The sequence below is a fragment of the Hippocampus guttulatus genome, chromosome 2, assembly GCF_054856545.1.
Source record: "Hippocampus guttulatus isolate MCC_2025c chromosome 2, RoL_Hgut_1.0, whole genome shotgun sequence".
NCBI lineage: Eukaryota > Metazoa > Chordata > Actinopteri > Syngnathiformes > Syngnathidae > Hippocampus > Hippocampus guttulatus.
The window spans coordinates 23,065,136-23,082,483 of record NC_141262.1 but is presented as its reverse complement, the minus strand read 5'-3'; the positions used below and the strand labels follow the sequence as shown (position 1 = coordinate 23,082,483).

At 48.2% G+C, this 17,348-nt stretch overlaps 2 protein-coding genes and 1 long non-coding RNA gene across 8 annotated transcripts; 2 read left to right on the top strand and 1 right to left on the bottom strand.

The window, feature by feature from the left end:
- Window positions 1-104: 104 nt before the first annotated feature.
- On the bottom strand, window positions 105-6,763 carry LOC147209045 (uncharacterized). Its single transcript, XR_015099472.1, has 4 exons — window positions 6,350-6,763; window positions 5,492-5,560; window positions 1,500-1,709; window positions 105-1,320 (listed from the first exon to the last, which is right to left on the bottom strand). It is a non-coding gene; the product is annotated as an uncharacterized LOC147209045 (long non-coding RNA).
- LOC147209046 (7SK snRNA methylphosphate capping enzyme-like) lies at window positions 499-4,720 on the top strand. Of its 2 annotated transcripts, none has more exons than XM_086104536.1 (7): window positions 499-770; window positions 995-1,239; window positions 1,430-1,700; window positions 2,178-2,727; window positions 2,805-3,017; window positions 3,114-3,199; window positions 3,283-4,720. In XM_086104536.1, the coding sequence occupies exons 1-7, from the start codon at window positions 499-501 to the stop codon at window positions 3,284-3,286; spliced, it is 1,641 nt and encodes a 546-aa protein (XP_085960662.1). In that variant the 3' UTR covers window positions 3,287-4,720. The 2 variants fall into 2 exon arrangements, with proteins under 2 accessions (XP_085960662.1, XP_085960654.1); XM_086104528.1 differs by having other exon boundaries at window positions 3,091-3,199.
- Window positions 4,837-17,336, top strand: dlg4b (discs, large homolog 4b (Drosophila)). 5 transcript variants are annotated; one of them, XM_086104490.1, is made up of 20 exons: window positions 4,837-4,891; window positions 4,956-5,066; window positions 5,783-5,853; window positions 6,499-6,618; window positions 8,822-8,872; window positions 10,546-10,670; window positions 10,731-10,900; window positions 10,969-11,105; window positions 11,245-11,395; window positions 12,709-12,977; window positions 13,071-13,173; window positions 13,314-13,410; window positions 13,568-13,651; window positions 13,771-13,808; window positions 13,886-13,924; window positions 14,196-14,297; window positions 15,073-15,245; window positions 15,364-15,473; window positions 15,555-15,646; window positions 16,462-17,336. In XM_086104490.1, exons 1-20 carry the CDS (start codon window positions 4,873-4,875, stop codon window positions 16,566-16,568), a joined length of 2,169 nt encoding a protein of 722 aa, XP_085960616.1. In that variant the 5' UTR covers window positions 4,837-4,872; the 3' UTR covers window positions 16,569-17,336. The 5 variants fall into 5 exon arrangements, with proteins under 5 accessions (XP_085960616.1, XP_085960609.1, XP_085960625.1 ...); XM_086104483.1 differs by having other exon boundaries at window positions 13,475-13,651; XM_086104499.1 differs by lacking the exons at window positions 4,837-4,891; window positions 4,956-5,066; window positions 5,783-5,853 and adding an exon at window positions 6,086-6,243 and having other exon boundaries at window positions 13,475-13,651.
- The last annotated feature ends 12 nt before the right edge of the window (window positions 17,337-17,348 follow it).

Here is a 17,348-nt window from a genome sequence, read left to right as displayed (position 1 = left end):
ATTTTTGCCCGTCACACACTTGGAGTGATCGCCAGGGTCTTTGGGAAACAACACGCTGGAGAAGAAAAGTCTTTTGACCAAGTAAGCACTTCCACGCACACACATACAATCAAGTTTTTACTTGCAACCAGCAGACGTTTTGACAGCATGCAGCAAACAGAAAGCTAAGGTGTAAAAAGGGGGTGTGGAGTCTGGTGACATGCACAGAATTCCCAAGGCATCACAAATATTTAGTACAGTGGTTGTGAAATGTTGTTCCCCACGGACGGGCATTTGAAAACAATTTCCTTAAAACAAAAAAACAAACCCTTTGTAACCTAACACTATTCACTAAAAATTGGGAATAGGGTTCACAAGTGAAACTTCTGAATGAATGTAAAATGCACTATAACCTTTACAGGGGCACTTAATTGAGCTAAAGTTTTGAATGTACATGTCATATTGTTCAACATTTCACTACTTTGTTCTGTAGCAAGGAGCTAAAGCAGCAGGAAGATTATGTCACTAGACAAGTCCGAAAAGATCTCCGTTGGCCGTCAGCCCCGAGCCTCAACAAACGGCAGTGGTCAGAGCACTGTGACGGCATCTGCTCAGCGCATCCCAAGGAAGCGTTACTCCGTAGGTCTCGCTTTCAAGGGGCCGGCCAAGCGACGTCGTCGTGTCCGCAGTGAAAGTCAAGTGGAATCCCTGCTGCCCACTCACTTCCTGTTGGGCGGAAACATCTTCGACCCTCTCAACCTGAATTCGTTGTTGGACGAAGACATCAACAGGTGAGGAAGAGGAGGTGGTAAAAGGCCATGCCCTTTAAAGGCACATAAACAAAAACTAAATGAAAGTAGTTTATCTCTTTACATTCTCATGTTTTTATTACAGTACAGTCATCAATTATTTATACTTGGTTACTTCCCATCACTGACTTTATGCATTCTGCACTTTACCTGTAACATCCATGTGTCTCTCAGCTACCGCCTTTTTTTCCATTTCTCATCATAAGGGAAACCAATGAGACGACTCCAAAGTGTTCACCCCTCCCATCCCGCAGCAGGGACCCTGTAGACATCCTGGTTCCCCGAGACATCACAGACCCTTTGAACCTGAAGGAAGAGGGAAGACCGGGCGGCGGGGCTCAAGGCGTCCTGCTGTCCCCCCTTAAATCCAGAAGGAGACACAGGAACCATCATGGCGGCGACAAGGAGGCAGTGAACCGTCCCATCTTCCCCTCCACAGATGGACTGAAAGGTGAGGCACCCGCTGGCATGCATACAGTGCAGTCAACCTCAATGTTTCCGTGGTTTGCGGACCTTGACTGTCAATACGTTTCTATATGTGGCAGGGGAAAAAATACAGAAAAATTGCCCATTTTCAATGTTGATGCTTTCCGCAACAAATCAAAATAAAACTGTACAGACTGTATGGTTTATTGTGACAGTTCCAGTATTGTCCAGAGAGGGCAGTGTGGCAGTGTCCCCTCTGCCTTGTGAACTCAACACGGCTATCACCTGTCGAGAGGACATCGCTCCGCCCCCGATCCTTCCAAGGAGGCACTCGCACCCTCCTCCAGGCACCGCACGGAAATCTGGTGACCGGCGCCAGAGGGGTCGACGGCGCACCACTTCGGCGAGGTTAACGCGTGCCGTCGTGGACAGGGTGGAGGCCACCCAGTTCCACACGCCGCTGGCCGGAGGGCGAGGGCCCGACAAGTGAGTGTTCTGGATGAAATACAAACACTTGAATGTCATTTGATGAAGTCTTGTAAAGTGGTGGATAATTTAAGATTCATTTTTCTGCTTAATTTCTATGTGAAGACAAACTGGGGAAATTTGGAACGGGATCATATTCAAGCAGAAATACAAACAATTTTGTCCAAAGGAGAATTAAATGAAGTTGTAAAAGACCAAACCAGATTAATTTGCAAGTAGAACTTTATTATGTTTTTTATATTTTTGAGCAATTTATTCTTTCATTGATTGAGTTTAGCGTATACTGTATATTCAATTAGTTGTTTGAGTCAGAAATTGGATTATGCTAAAAGGCATTTTCCCCAACAATATTTACGTTCTCCCATTAAAACCCAACCTGCAATTCCAAAAGCTTCAGTGGAATGTTTTCAATTTTGAAAATTGTTGACGTTCAGCTACCCTACTTGACTGCTGGTCTACTTGACCGTTGCTCTGCAGGTGCACACGCAAGCCTCTGGAAAAGGACAAACGTCGCTACCAGTACGGGAACTGTTGCCGCTTCTACGGCTACCACGGCTTCTACGGCAACGGGTGGGAAGGACGCGTGGGGCCGGCGGAGGACCCGCGGCTGCGTTTGCTGCAAGCCAATTGGTTCCAAGACAAGAAGGTGCTGGATGTGGGCTGTGGCGCCGGTCACCTGACTCTCACTGTGGCGCGCGCCTTCAACCCCACACACATCCTCGGGGTGGAGCTGGATGGGCGACTGGTGCGCGCTGCCAGGCAGAACATCAGGCACTTCCTGTCACATGACCTCGTGGAGGAGGAGAGGAAGAGGAGGTGCTCCCTCATGTCCTGCTCCTCCCCGAGTAGAGAAGACGTTGAAAAGGAGGAGCAAAAGCTAGAAGAGCCGAAGGAGGACGAAGCTGTGCGTCTCATGGCCTTCCCCCTCTCAATGAGGGTGAGTCGCGGTCCTCTGGCCGCGCCCTCTCTCCTCCTGGCCGCTCCCCCGCCCTCGCGCAGGTTTCCCAACAACATCTCCTTCATTCAGGTGAGTGTCGCTCACCACTTCCTGTTTGTGGTCATCATGGCCTGAGATTTAACACCCTTTTGTGGTTCCTGCCACAGGGGGACTACGTGTCAGAGCAGGAGGCGTGGCCCGGGAGGGGTCAGTATGATGTCATCATGTGTCTCTGCATGACGAAGTGGGTGCAGCTGCAAGCCGGTGATGAGGGCATAGCCAGACTTTTCCGACGAGCCTATCAGAGCCTGTCCCCGGGCGGATTGTTCATCCTCGAACCGCACCCGTGGCGACGCTACGGCCGCAGCAAAAAAGTCTCGGTAATACTCACGCACACTCGCTTATTGGGGTTCACTGTTTGATTTGATTGACGGCACTGGTGTTGTCTGTTAGGCAACTACATCCTATCACTACAGGAATTTACAAGTGAGACCAGAGAACTTCACTTCCTACTTGATGGACACTGTCGGCTTCTGCTCCTACAGACTCCTCACACACACTGGTACACACACACACACATGCACATGCACACACACACACACACACACACACACACACACACACTGATCTGAATTTTGTTTCCAGGTGAGAAACAGCCTATCTACCTGTTCCACAAGAAGTGAGCCCCCATATGGTGACGTGAGCTCGTGATTGGATGACGCACCACAGACAGGAAGTGATGCTCATTTGTTTGTATTGTGCTAAAACTGGACATGCCCCCATCATGCATTTGGAGGGGATTTGGGATCGTTACGCCGAAGTCCGTGTGGCGGTGTTCTCACTCGCATATCATGAGTCCGCTTTTGGATTTTGAAAGTCGCGTGACCATCCGTCCGTTTTGTACAACGCTTGCCTTCTTTGTGGTCGCGGGTGAGTTGGAGCCCCGGCCCCGGCTGACTTTGGGTTCGAGAGGGCGGAAATGCGATCAGAGCTCACCTACGGCGTTCTCTTTGGAGTAAGACAGCTGAACTCGAGGTGACGGGACTTTTGTGTTTTCAAGGTCGAATTGTCAATGTACGTCTCCTCGGAATTTTGCTTGTAGGTTTTACACAGTGGGTTTATAACAAAGCATTTTTTTAATTCTTAAAAAGTGTGAGGGGAAAACCATCGTTTAGATTGGGCCCTGGCCAATATTTTTCTTTTTTTTTTGTCTCAACACTTGGAACAACAGTGATGAATTACACAGGCAGAACATCTGACTACTAATACTTTTCCCATTACTATTTTTTTTTTCATCTTTGCGACAGAGAGGAAAATTCAAGTATGAAAGCATTTAAAAAGAAACAAACATGAACTGATGAATTTACCTTTAGCTTCAGGTTATTAACGTATTAAATGTCAAAGCAACATGATGAGTGACGTTACTGGCAAAAAAAAAATAAGAAAATACTCATGCAGCCCTACGACACCGTTTGACATTAAATAGCATTTCCTCAACTCTTGTTATTTTTGTTTTGTTGGCTGTTATGACTGAAACCATATAAAGAAGTCAAGAATAACGGTTTACTCAACTCTTGTTTAAGTTACCGTCATGGCGGGTTTGGTAACAAGAAAATGCTTTCAATATTGTTCTTATTTATTACAGATGAAAATTTTAAGTTTTGGTACAGATTTTAGCTATCATCATCGAAGTTGTTGATATGTTTGATTTGCTTTTGCGGGCCACATAAAATGAGGTGGCGGGCCGGATCTGGCCCCTGGGCTTTGAGTTTGACACCTGTGCCCTAGACTGTTACTCTTTGTTTCTTTTTTTTTTGGTAAAGAATACTGAGCAGAAAATCGACGCAGAAGGGCCTGCGTCTGCCAGCCACACCTCCAGTTAGTGTCAGAAGAACTTTGAGGATTTGAGAAAGTTGTCAAAAAAAAAAAAAGAAAGGTCCGATGTAGACTTTCTTAATGTTTGTCAAGTCTACCCCTCAGTTTGTATGTTGCGTGGGGTCACCAAAAACTGCGAGAAAACATGTCTTCACCATTCTCCCTGCGCCGCCCGATCATTCAAATAAAACAAGACATTGGACTTGAATTTTACCAAACGATGTCAGCGATTACTTCATGTGTGATTGATTCCTGCCTTTGGGCTTAAGTGGAGTCCATCTAACAAGCAGACTCCACTACCCAGCATGCAGTGCTCCTGGCAAATCCCTAAAGAGGATTTCTGTGGAATCACAGGACAACATGCCGCTGAAGCGAGACGGTGAGATGACCTTTTAGTCATTTTTCTTTCTTTCTCTTGGCTTATGCCTTGCGTCCGTTTCCAGACACTCAGCGAGCGCTGCAACTGATGGAGGCCTGCTCGGATGGGGTCAAAGGGAGAGAAGCTGAGAAGCTGCTCAACATCTTCCAGAGTGACCTGTTTCAGGCATTGCTTGGTACTGCAATTTCACTTCTCGGGCACTGACACTAACGTTGAAACGTGTGTAGTGTATATCTGCATACAGTGGGTATAAAAACTTCACACAAACCTGTCACTTGAGCAGCAAAAAAAGACAAAACAAAATGGGATGTAGCTGTGTTCAGAATGAATCACATTAAAATGTAAAATGGGAGTCAGCACACACCCAGCAACATTTAAAATGTCTCTTATTAACCCCAAATAGAGTTCAAATGTTCTACACCGCATTTTACTTTGAGTCATGTAAATATATTCGCTTAAAGCCTCGTCTGACCGCAATGTATCTTACAAGGGTCGTTGTGGAGCTTTTCCACGCTGTGACTACGGGGCGCTCTTAAGCGAAATCCTGGTCCACAAGCGTACTATCAAGGCAAAAAAACCACAAAAAAAAAACATCTTTACCTCTCTTGTTCTTCCGCTTTCTCCGTGTGACGTGCGCACACTCACAGCTGCTAACCAGAACGTGGTGCTCTCAAGTGGTCAGGACAGCAGAAGGGGGAAAAAACATTTTTGGGGTATTTAATTAAGGCAGTCTCCCTAATTGATTACTACCGGTACGTAGTTCAACAATTATCTTCCAACATGTGTATCTATGAAGTAGAAAAAAATCTCAAAATTTACTGGACAAGGTTTTTAAAGTACAGTGATGATCAAGTATACTTCCAAGCACTCAATATGTCACCATGTGTGCAGACATCCAGGAGTTCTATGAGCTGACGGTGTGTGAAAGCCACGCGGCCAGCCGTCCACCGACACCTGTCCAGGTACGCTTGCCGTCCAACGGCCGACCGCCTTTCCTTAGCAACAGCTGCATCACACCATGGCAACGAGAGCACAGCCCTCTCCTCTCTCCTCTCTCTTTCTGTCGTCAAGGAGGTGACCCCCCCTTCCCCCCCAGCAGAAAATAACACTCGTTGCATCGCGCACCCCCCCCCCCCCCCCCTTCTCCCCCTCCTCCTCATTGGCTCATTGTCGACAGACGGTGGGAAGCGGAGGAGTAGAACAGCGGAGGGGGGGGGCACTAAGCGCGATCTAAGTGTGTGTGTGTGCGTGTGTGTGTGCGTGCGTGCGTGTCTGTATGAAAATGTGTGTGTGACTGTGTGTGTGTGTGTGTGTGTGTGGCTATGGACTGCCTCTGCATTGTCACCACCAAGGTAAGAGCAGAGCGCCACACATCAGCATGCTCATGTGTGTCTTTAACATAAGCCGGCTGTATTTACACATGTGTGCGCGTGTTTGCGTGCGTTAACTAGAACATACCACTTGTGTGTCTTCCACTTCCTGCTCCTCACTCGGGTCACACAAATGTCGAAAGACGGTGCCGCCGGCTGTTTCCGGGTCACGCTAGTCGTCGAATGCTAAAGTTCGTGTTGTAACTGATGTGTGTGTGTGTGTCCCCACCCTCGCAGAAGTATCGTTACCATGACGACGACGACGACCAGCCAAGCCCTGGAAACGTGACCGACGGACACGCCCCCGAGTTCGGGCACGCACACCTGGACACCCTCGAACGGCCTGCAGCGCTCACTGTACGTACTGACACACACATGCACATGTATTCCTGCTTGTCGCCATAGCAATGGGCAAAAAAATGGAGGGGGGGTCTCCATGGCAGCAATATTTTGTGTGTGTGTGTGTGTGTGTGACATCATGGAGGGGAGGTGATTCCTGGTATGGGTGGGGGAGGGGGCAGAGAGAGGGAGAGAGCGAGAGAAGAAACGCAGCAGTTGAGTTGAGCGCAGCGAGCGGGGGAGGATGAGGATGAGGATGACGAGCGCCGAAGAGCGTCGTCTTCTCATCGCTGGATTTGCTCGTTAGTCCTTTTTTTTTTTCCCTGACTGGGATGAGCCAAGTTAACGATCACGGCAAGACCTAACAAGGGTGCTCGATCGATCATCCGTCACTCCTCCATCTTTATGTAAGCCCCAAGCCCACTATCCCCCCACCCCCCCCCCCTTACTGCGAAGGGGGCAAGACGCTGCGTAGACAGGAAGTGATGTTTGTGTCGGTGTGGTACGCCAAGAAGATGGGACGTCGCTTCATCAACAACGTACGCAGAGCCAAGAGACACAGACAGAGGATGATGGTAACGTTACAAGTTCACCTTTTACCCAGCCCGACCAATCAGGGGGGCGCGGATAATCGCCCGGCTTGTCGGTTGCGTCGGTCAGCATCACGGGCAGCGTGGCGTAGGGGTGATTTGCGAGTCTGCCAGGCAGTTCTGAGGTCGGGGTTTGGGTCCCCCTTCTGTGTGTGGTTTGACGGTACCGGCTTCCTCCCACATTCCAAAAAGCTGCAAGAAAGCCGCCTCCTCTTCATCCTCCTCATTGTGCGATAAACGTTCATTTTTGACCTCCACGCGCACGCACTCACGGAGGTGTCATGGGAAACTGAGTGTGAAGTGTAACTAACATCGCTGTTACATAATCACAGACTCCACAACCTCCTCCTCCTTCTCCTGGACATAAAACGTGTCATCTCCTCATCCTTTCACCTGCCACACACCCGTTCTGCTCCCCGATCAGGTCAGGATTTGTTACCTCTGCCAAGCATGAAGTGTCAGTCAACCCCTGGAAGCAGCGAAAATCCTCCCAATAATTGACGCTCCCCCTAAAAACAATCATAAGTTCCCTTGTTAATAATTTAAACTGTAAATATACCACAAACACTTAAATATCATTTTAAGATAATCATTTTGATGTTAATCTGAAAGAATAAATCTCAGATGAGTGCAAAAATTAAAATTCACCTCAGTTCATAGGAAGCAGCAGAGGCTTCAAGCTGTTTGATGACACACCCAGTTGAAGTTTACTGTCAGAGTAAAAAACGAAAGTGAATTACACTTTGTGTATTCGATACAAAACAACAAATTTGGCTTAAAAATGCTACCACTAGCTTAATGCTAACACTTAATGGAAAATACCAAAGACCAGCTAATGGATAGCTTATAAGCAACACAAATGGTGCAGCCACACATGTAGGCAGACAATTTCACAAAATTCACGGGCATATATTCCTTAGCCTCATCATCATCATCATCATCATCATAATAACTGCAGCAGCTTCCTGAGGCACAGTGCAGTAGATTTAAAACTATAATTCACTTATGTCTGCATGATTTTATCATACTGCCACCGAGGCGCATCACCATGAATGAAACCGAAGCATTAAATTGTGATGCACAAACTATTTAATTCTTTCAAATTCAGTTTGTTTTGGACAAGGGCTATAAAATAGAATGCTAGTTTCCTTAGTGAACATACGACACATCTTAGTTCTTTTTATGTGAGGGAGATTTACGTTTAACCTGGGTCGTTAGTGAAGAGGCCTTTTCACATGTCTTTGACATGTAGTCATATGAGTTTTAAATTATGTTTCAAGTGTTTCGCTCTTGTCGTTTATTGTTTAAACTATTCATATAGGCATTTATGAATATTTTTAAAGGGGTGTCACTTCCTCTAGTTTTTTTTTTTTTTTTTTTTGCTGCCCTCCCACAAATCGCGTACACCGGAAGCGCCATCTCCTGCCTCGTTGCCCAAGCCGCACGCAGGACAGGCGGAAGTGATGTCATAGCAACGGCCAAGACTTGGGAGAGAGAGAGACTCGCTACGTCCGCCTGGGCCCTGAAGGCGACTGTTGCCATGGCAACCGGTCGTCAGAAGTGTGTGTGTGGGGGGGTGTCGTAGGCTGTTTTGCGCCGAATGTGATTTAACCCTTGGTGTGATTTCGCAGATGAACGGATCCGAAGGAGAGCTGGAGTATGAGGAGATCACGCTCGAGAGGGTAAGCAGGCACGTACATCATGCATACACAAAGGCACACAGATGGGGACCTTCTTCATCATATTTGCTGTCACACATAAATAATGCTTGTATTTTTTTTTTCCAGAAGAGAACTGGTTAGGAACAAATATATTTTAGATTACAAAACACCATAATCCCGGATAGGTTTAAGTAACATGTTTTATGCTAGCAGTGTCAAACTTTTCTATTCTGCTGGCATTTCATCCATCCATCCATCCATTTTCCGAACCGCTTGATCCTCACTAGGGTCGCGGGGGGTGCTGGAGCCTATCCCAGCTGTCTTCGGGCAGTAGGCGGGGGACACCCTGAATCGGTTGCCAGCCAATCGCAGGGCACACACAGACGAACAACCATCCACGCTCACATTCACACCTAGGGACAATTTAGAGCGTTCAATCAGCCTGCCACGCATGTTTTTGGAATGTGGGAGGAAACCGGAGCACCCGGAGAAAACCCACGCAGGCCCGGGGAGAACATGCAAACTCCACACAGGGAGGCCGGAGCTGGAATCGAACCCGGTACCTCTGCACTGTGAAGCCGACGTGCTAACCACTGGACTACCGGGCCGCCTGGCATTTCATTGATCCTAAATTAATTAACAGCATACCTTGATTTACGATTGACCTCACTTGGGGGATTTGGGTAGTTCGGGCAATTTGTGTTGACTTTCAGGTATGAGTGCTCATGACTAAATTTGCTAGCTAATGAGCTTGCCAAATTAGGTCTTGCAATGTACAAGCCCATAAACGCACCACTTGTCCGCGAAGTGACGGCACATTCACAGTCGCGGTTTTTCCCAGCTAAAATCACATTTGAGAAAGCCTACTTTGTTATAAAGTTATCAGTAGGAACGGCAACTGTGTCATGCTGTCAGCATTAAAGTGTGCAGAATCATTTACGTCTCATGAAGTGCTTTCGAAAAGTAATCCGACAGCTGTCTTCAGCATTGCTAGCCGCTAGCTCGGCTGCCACTCAAGACCGGCAACAGGCGCAGTCGGAGATTGAATATTTTTCAGGATGCCGTTTGTGTCCTTAAAGGCAGTTGCAAATCGCAACGGTTAACGGCATTCCCTCAACGTCTGGAAAATGAGTGAAGTCAACCTTTATGCCGTGACACACTGATGGGGACAACTTCAAACAAAAGCCTACCTCGGGATTGATGTCCAGATATTATTTGGTTGAGAAAGGTGGATATTGAAATGGGCCTTGATAGCGAATTGGCGGCGTTATGCATAGCATGAAGTTTTGTTGCTGCAGCATCTAGGTATTGTACAGGCACTGGTAAATGTCGAAACAAGGTCAATTTTTTTTGTGTCATGTTAACACTATTGTATAATATAGACCCCCCCCCCCCATATTTGTGATAATTTTTTAGGGGGGCTAAATGCATATTATGCACAGGATTTTACAGCATTCTAACACGGATGACACCAAAATGGCTGTAGAAACAAGCATATATTCTTTATCCTCTGCAAAAAATGTGTAATATTTACAGTAGCTTACTGGGTCACCTACTGTAGTTGTGAATCTTTTATTTGTTTTCGGAGGCTGGATTGGATTAATGCCATTTGCATTCATTTTTGTTATTGTTGCTTTTATCTCAACGCAGCAGTTTGAGGTTTAGAAGTTTAACCCTCACGCGTGCGTGTGCAGGGAAACTCCGGGCTGGGCTTCAGCATCGCAGGAGGAACCGACAACCCTCACATTGGAGATGACCCGTCCATCTTCATCACCAAGATCATCCCCGGAGGAGCCGCCGCGCAGGACGGACGTCTGAGGTACGTACGCGCATGCGCACAGGCACGTGCACACGTCATTGTTTGCGCATCCGTACACAGGGTGAACGACAGCATCGTGTTCGTCAACGACGTGGACGTGCGCGAGGTCACGCACTCGGTGGCCGTGGAGGCCCTGAAAGAGGCGGGGCCCGTGGTGCGGCTCTACATCCTGAGGCGACGTCCGCTCAGCGAGCACGTCGCCAAGATCAAGCTGATGAAGGGACCCAAAGGTCGTAACGCGGACGTCTGAGTTTGACCCCGCTCGGAAAGGAAGGATTTTGAGATATTTTGGCTGCAGGTCTGGGCTTCAGCATCGCCGGCGGGATCGGCAACCAGCACGTCCCCGGCGACAACAGCATCTACGTCACCAAGATCATTGAGGGCGGCGCGGCGCAGCGCGACGGGCGGCTCCAGATCGGCGACAAGATCCTGGCCGTACGCAAACTCTGTCTCTATTTGTCTGTGCCTCTGTGTGGATTTATATTTAATTACCGGTAATATAAGTCTGCGTCTTCGTTTGTATTTTCATCCGCTTGTGCCAACCCACCTGACTGCCGAGCTTTGACCCCTGTAGGTCAACCATTTGTCTCTGGAGGATGTGCTGCACGAAGACGCCGTCTCGGCCCTGAAAAACACGGGAGAGGTGGTCTACTTGAAGGTGGTCACGCCCACCTCACACTACATCCAACCGGCCGAGCGATTCAGCCCTCCGGACCTCACCAGCTGTACGTCCGCTGTCGAAATAACCGAGTTCAATGTTGAAATGAGTGAAGGAGCAGTTACGCCATTATTCCCGAACAGCCCCAACCCACACCGCTACCGCTACAGCCCGATACCACACCCCACGGCCTCCTTTTTCATGGGCGCACAGTGGGGTGCGGCGGGATCAACTATACTGTGCATGTTTGCGCTGTACTACAGTATTCACTGTCGCAGCTTATCAAAACTTTTCACCAGTGGCTAATCTCAGCCGTTGTTTTGGGAGCGATCCAAAATATGAATTGCCATTGCATGATGTGGGAACGTCGCAAGGACAGCCCATTTAATACACGGAAGCTTTCACAGATACTCGAAAAATCAATTTCCGTATTTCAGACCAGACAAATAGAGTCGATAGACTAGAGCACACATTTTGTATCTTACGACACTGTTGAACCAAGTTTATAATTTCATATGATGATGATGCGATAATATAACAATAATAATTATAGGTGGCCTGATGGTCGAGTGGCCTCACAGTGCAGAGGTTGTGGGTTCGATCCCGGCTCGGGCCTTCCTGTTTGGAGTTTGCATGTTCTCCCGGTGGGTTTTCTACGGGTACTCCGGTTTCCTCCCGAATTCTAAAAACATGCATGGCAGGCTGATTGAACACTCAAAATTGTCCGCAGGTGTGAGTGTGAGCGCGGATGGTTGTTCGTCTGTGTGTGCCCTGCGATTGGCTGGCAACTGGTTCAGGGTGTCCCTCGCCTATTGCCCGAAGACAGCTGGGACAGGCTCCAGCCCCCCCCCCCCCCCCCCGCGAACCTTGTGAGGATAAAGCGGATCCGAAAATGGATGGATGATGCGATAATCAGCACTTTACTCTATTTTGCCGATCCGTCCTCCATCCGCGAGCCGGGTACCCTTCCGTCATCGTCCCTCCGTCCTTATTCATATAATAATTGTCCTCCGTACCCATCAGTGCGCATTTTTTTAAAACACTCATGTCCCAGTCTCCCAATCCCCCGCATCCACCACCACCAGAAAAAAAACAGAGTCCGTGCATGATGCCGTGGGAGAGAGGCTAATGGTAGAGGCAGAACCGAGCCCAGCCTTCAGGGGGGGAGGGGGGGGGCACATGAAATGCATGGGGGAGATTATTACTCCATACATGCATATTTTTTTGACCCAACAATTACATGAATTCAAGATGAATATCCAGTGGCCCAAAAAAATACCATTCAATATAAGTGGTAGATCAACAACTTTTGAATGAATGCAATTCACGTCGTCGTCTTTTGCATCCTGCCCTGGACATGTTTCCATCTCCTCCATGCAGCCTACATGGAGCCGGACTACATGTGCGATTACCCACAAGCCCTCCCGCCGCCGTCCCCGCGCCGCTACTCGCCGCTCCACCGCGGCATGATGGTCGAGGACGACTACGGCCGAGAGCCCCGCCGCGTGTGCGTGCAGCGTGGCGCCAGTGGCCTTGGCTTCAACATCGTGGGCGGCGAAGACGGCGAAGGGATCTTCATCTCCTTCATCCTCGCCGGGGGGCCGGCGGACCTCAGCGGAGAACTCCAGAAGGGCGACCAGATTCTCAGCGTGCGTGTGACACACACACACACACACACACACAGGCGCCCCCTGCGCGCGCACGCCCGGCATCGCTTACGGTATGTGTGTCTGTGTATGTAGGTGAATGGCGTGGATCTCAGGTTTGCGACACATGAGCAGGCCGCAGCCGCTCTCAAGAACGCAGGTCAAACGGTTACCATAGTAACACAGTACAGACCCGAGGGTGAGTGCACGCGCGCTCATGTACGCACCATCAGCTTGTTGATATCAGTGCGCTTACAAAGTCACCGTGCCCGTGGGTGCGTGTGCCTGTTTGTGCGGGTGTTTTTGCGTGTCTGTATTTCAATGTGTGGATGTGTGTAGAATATAGCCGCTTTGAAGCCAAGATCCACGACCTGCGTGAGCAGATGATGAACAGCTCGCCAGGAAGCCTGCGTGCCAACCGGACTTTCTACGTCAGGTAACACACACACACACACAGGAAGTAACTCAGCAAGGCGTCGACGCCATCCTATGTGTCGCAGGGCCTTGTTCGATTACGACAAGACGTGGGACTGCGGCGTGCTGTCCCAAGCCCTGGACTTTAACTTTGGGGAGGTACTTCATGTGATTGACAGCTCGGACGACGAATGGTGGCAGGCCAGACGGGTCAACCAACAGGGGGAGCTGGAGGAGCTGGGATACATCCCATCCAAACACAGGTGAAGAACTGCAGCCACCCTCGTGTCTGCCTTGGGTTTGCGACTGATGCCGTGTGTGTGTGTGTGTGTGTGTGTGTGTGTGTGTGTGTGTGTGTGTGTGTGTGTGTGTGTGTTTTCAGGGTTGAGAGGAAGGAGTGGTCCCGAATGAAACCTCAAGGCAAGTTGTGCAGTGATGACAAATTCATTGAGGGGGATGAAGGGTCAGTGTGTAACTGTTGTGGTTTCGTGCTGCAGGGCTGGTCCAGAGCTACGAGGCGGTGGCGCAGACTGAAGGTGGGTTGGGGGAGTGAGAGGGGCTTGACACAAGAATAGATTTCACGGAAGGAAAAAAAAAATAAAGGTTAATCGGTGAATGGTAAAGCATGAATAGGTTGGGGTTCACTGGCAAGTGACCCGTTTTAGAAAAGGATAGGATATATCGAGGGTATCAGTACAACTACAAAAACAGCCAAAGAAAGCAAAAAGGTGTACCACGAATTTTATCACAGACAGAGTAAAACGTGAGCAAGTGAACGTGACGTGCCACTAACAGCTGTTTCCGCAGTGGACTACGCCCGACCCATCATCGTCCTGGGACCCACCAAAGACCGAGTCAACGACGACCTGCTCACAGATTTCCCGGACAAGTTCGGCTCCTGCGTACCACGTGAGTGCGACTCGCTCGGCTAAAACTCAACTTGACGGAGTCATGAATTACGGTGGTGCCTTCACTTCAAATTGGCCTGAGGAAAAAAGCATCATTTGGACAGTTTGATTGCTTCGACAAGCAAAACATGAGCGCTGTATAGTGGCTGTCAGGCCAAATCACTTGACAGAAAGCGGCACTTTGGCAAATGGTGAATAATTTTCGAAAAAAAGTGGCCTTGAAGCTGTTTACTATAAATCCTAGTTGAGGTTTACCGTCAAACTAAACCTACCACTTGGAGAATTACACATCGTGTTATTAAAACCAGCCCATTTTAGCATTTAATCCGCTAGCCCAATGCTAATGCTAACATAGATTGGAAAATGTATAGCAACTGATATTTGAACACAAACATTGTCGCAACGCTTTCAGACATTCAATGTAAGTACTCACAGTCATATCTTCTTTATCCTTTGTAAGGAGCTCATTTGATCATTTGTGCTGTAAATGTGTCCATGTACGTAGGTGTCAAAGTCAAGGCCCGGGGGCCAGATCTGGCCCGCCACATCATTTTATGTGACCCGCAAAAGCAAATCAACTTCCATGGCGCTCACTAAAATCTGTACCGAAATTTCAAATTCTCATACGTAACAAATAAGAGAGATATTGTAAGATTTTCTTGTGACCAAACCTCTCATTACAGTAACTTACACAGCAGTTGAATTATTTCCCGATTTAAAAAAGAAAAGAAAAACATCTTACATGCACATATGTGACCTCCTCGTAACCTCTGCAGACACGACTCGCCCCCGGAGGGACTACGAGGTGGACGGTCGGGACTACCACTTTGTGGCATCCCGCGAACAGATGGAGCGCGACATCCAGTCGCATCACTTCATCGAGGCGGGCCAGTACAACAACCACCTGTACGGCACGTCAGTGCAAAGTGTCAGACAGGTTGCCCGCCAGGTAAGACGCTCCTTTCGCTCCGATGACGGCGATACTGGGCAAACTTCGGGTTGCCATGACGATGCTTGCATACGCGTTCTCTTATCGGCCTTGCTACTGTTTGCCTGCGCCTTTGTAGGGCAAGCACTGCATCCTGGATGTGTCAGCCAACGCCGTCAGGAGGCTGCAGGCCGCTCAGCTCCACCCCATCGCGATCTTCATCCGACCGCGATCTCTGGAGAACATCCTGTTAGTCCGTCACAGGCCACCTGCTCACTGGTCAGGAAATATTCTCATTTTGTGTGTTTGTGTCTGTGTGCGCGTGTGCAGTGACCTGAACAAGCGTCTCTCTGAGGACCAGGCCAGGAAAGTTCTGGATCGAGCCATCAAAATGGAACAGGACTTCCTCGAGTGTTTCACTGGTAAATATGTTTGCTGGCTACTGTGCACCTGGAAAGTATTCACACTGCTTCACTTTTTTTATGTTTTGTGTCTTTTGTACAATAGTTCAGTCCACAGGTGTCAAACTCAAGGCCAGGGGCCCAGATCTGGCCCGCCATATCATTCTATGTGGCCTGCGAAAGCAAATCAAAGATGGCAACTTTCATGTTGATTTCTAAAACCGCTACCAAAATTTCAAATTCTCATTTTTAATAAATAAGAGTGATGCTGTAAGCATTTTCTTGTTCTCTAACCCCTTATTTCAGTAACTTAAACAATGGGTGAATAAACATTTATTCTTGACTTCTTCATATGGTTTCAGTCGTAACGGCCCTGCCAGGAAAACTGTAACTAAAATGTGGCCCGCGACAAAAATGAGTTTGACAGTCCATACATACACTGTATCTAAATTACTCTTCTGAAATGCCCTTACTCAATAACTTGAGGCTATTACATTTCTAGAAATTGTGATACTGAAAACATCTCTTTTAATGCTGAAAGGTTTGAATTAATAATGAAATGCCATTAAAAAAAAATAATAATAATATTCTGCCAGGCAGTTCAACCGATTCCAACAAATGCATGTCAGAAAATTGCTCTGGATTTTAATAGAAAGAGATAAAAGATGGAATGAACAAAAAAACTGGAACTTCCCTTGATCCAAGCCATTTTCTGTGCCCCTTATGCTCACGAGGGTCGCGGGTACAATGGAAGTTACGAATGTTAAACGCGCTGCCCGTTGACGTTCTTGTGGGCGTGACTGTCCAGCTGTTAACATGTGTGCGTGTGTGTGCAGCCATCGTGCACGGGGACACCTTCGAGGAAGTGTACCACCAGGTCAAAGTGGTCATCGAGGAACAGAGCGGCCCATACATCTGGGTGGTGACCCGCGACCGGCTCTGATTGCACAAAAGACACCCCCCCCCCCCCCCACTCCTGTGCACATGTTGTGTATCCATGGCAACGCAGGAGCGGGCAAAGTATGATCAGTGTAGAGTGTAGGTAATGTGTTTATATTCTGCTATTTATTTACGGATTGATTCATTGATGGATGTTATATACACACACCGTGTGCGTGTGTAAATACAACGATGGGGCTCAAACACACACACACACACAGCGAATTCAGGGCTTTGAGATCACAAGATGCTTTGCTGGGCCATGTCCGAACCACCGCCCCCCACCCCCACATGGACTACACCTCCCACAATTCCTTTGTGCAACACTGTGGCCACCACTGGCTCCGCCACCTCCACTGTACAGCACAGAGACTCGGTGAGCGAACACGAACAGCCGACGACTGCCAATCGACACCTCCCAATGATTCCTCCCATGCCGCTGCGTCGGTGGGAAGAAAAACAGCAAACGAATTTGTGGAAATCTTGGAATAAATTGCTTAAAAAAAAGGGGGAAAAAAAGCCAAGTCTCCTGACTCATGGCTGTGTGCGAATGGATTGCAATTCCGCAACAGGCAAAGTGACCTAAAGGCACTCTCCTTTTTGACTTTTTTTAAAAACAATTCAGCCTGCTAATCAGAATGAGTTGGGCGGATGAGGCTGTGACAATTTTTCCTGATTATTTGACATTTCATTCTCCTGATGGGAATTTTTGTTTGACAAATGAGGACAGAGTGTACTAATATCAGAATAAATGCTCAAACGGCTTTCCTTACTTCTTGGCTTC

Excerpts from the sequence above, each read along its gene's own strand:
- LOC147209046 (XM_086104528.1), top strand. The coding sequence starts at position 499 with ATGTCACTAGACAAGTCCGAAAAGATCTCCGTTGGCCGTCAGCCCCGA. Across the intron at positions 771-994 it reads TTGGACGAAGACATCAACAG|GGAAACCAATGAGACGACTC; the intron begins GTGAGGAAGAGG and ends TCTCATCATAAG. Across the intron at positions 3,200-3,282 it reads CAGACTCCTCACACACACTG|GTGAGAAACAGCCTATCTAC; the intron begins GTACACACACAC and ends TTTTGTTTCCAG.
- dlg4b (XM_086104483.1), top strand. Across the intron at positions 13,652-13,770 it reads TACATCCCATCCAAACACAG|GGTTGAGAGGAAGGAGTGGT; the intron begins GTGAAGAACTGC and ends GTGTGTTTTCAG. Across the intron at positions 13,925-14,195 it reads GGCGGTGGCGCAGACTGAAG|TGGACTACGCCCGACCCATC; the intron begins GTGGGTTGGGGG and ends CTGTTTCCGCAG.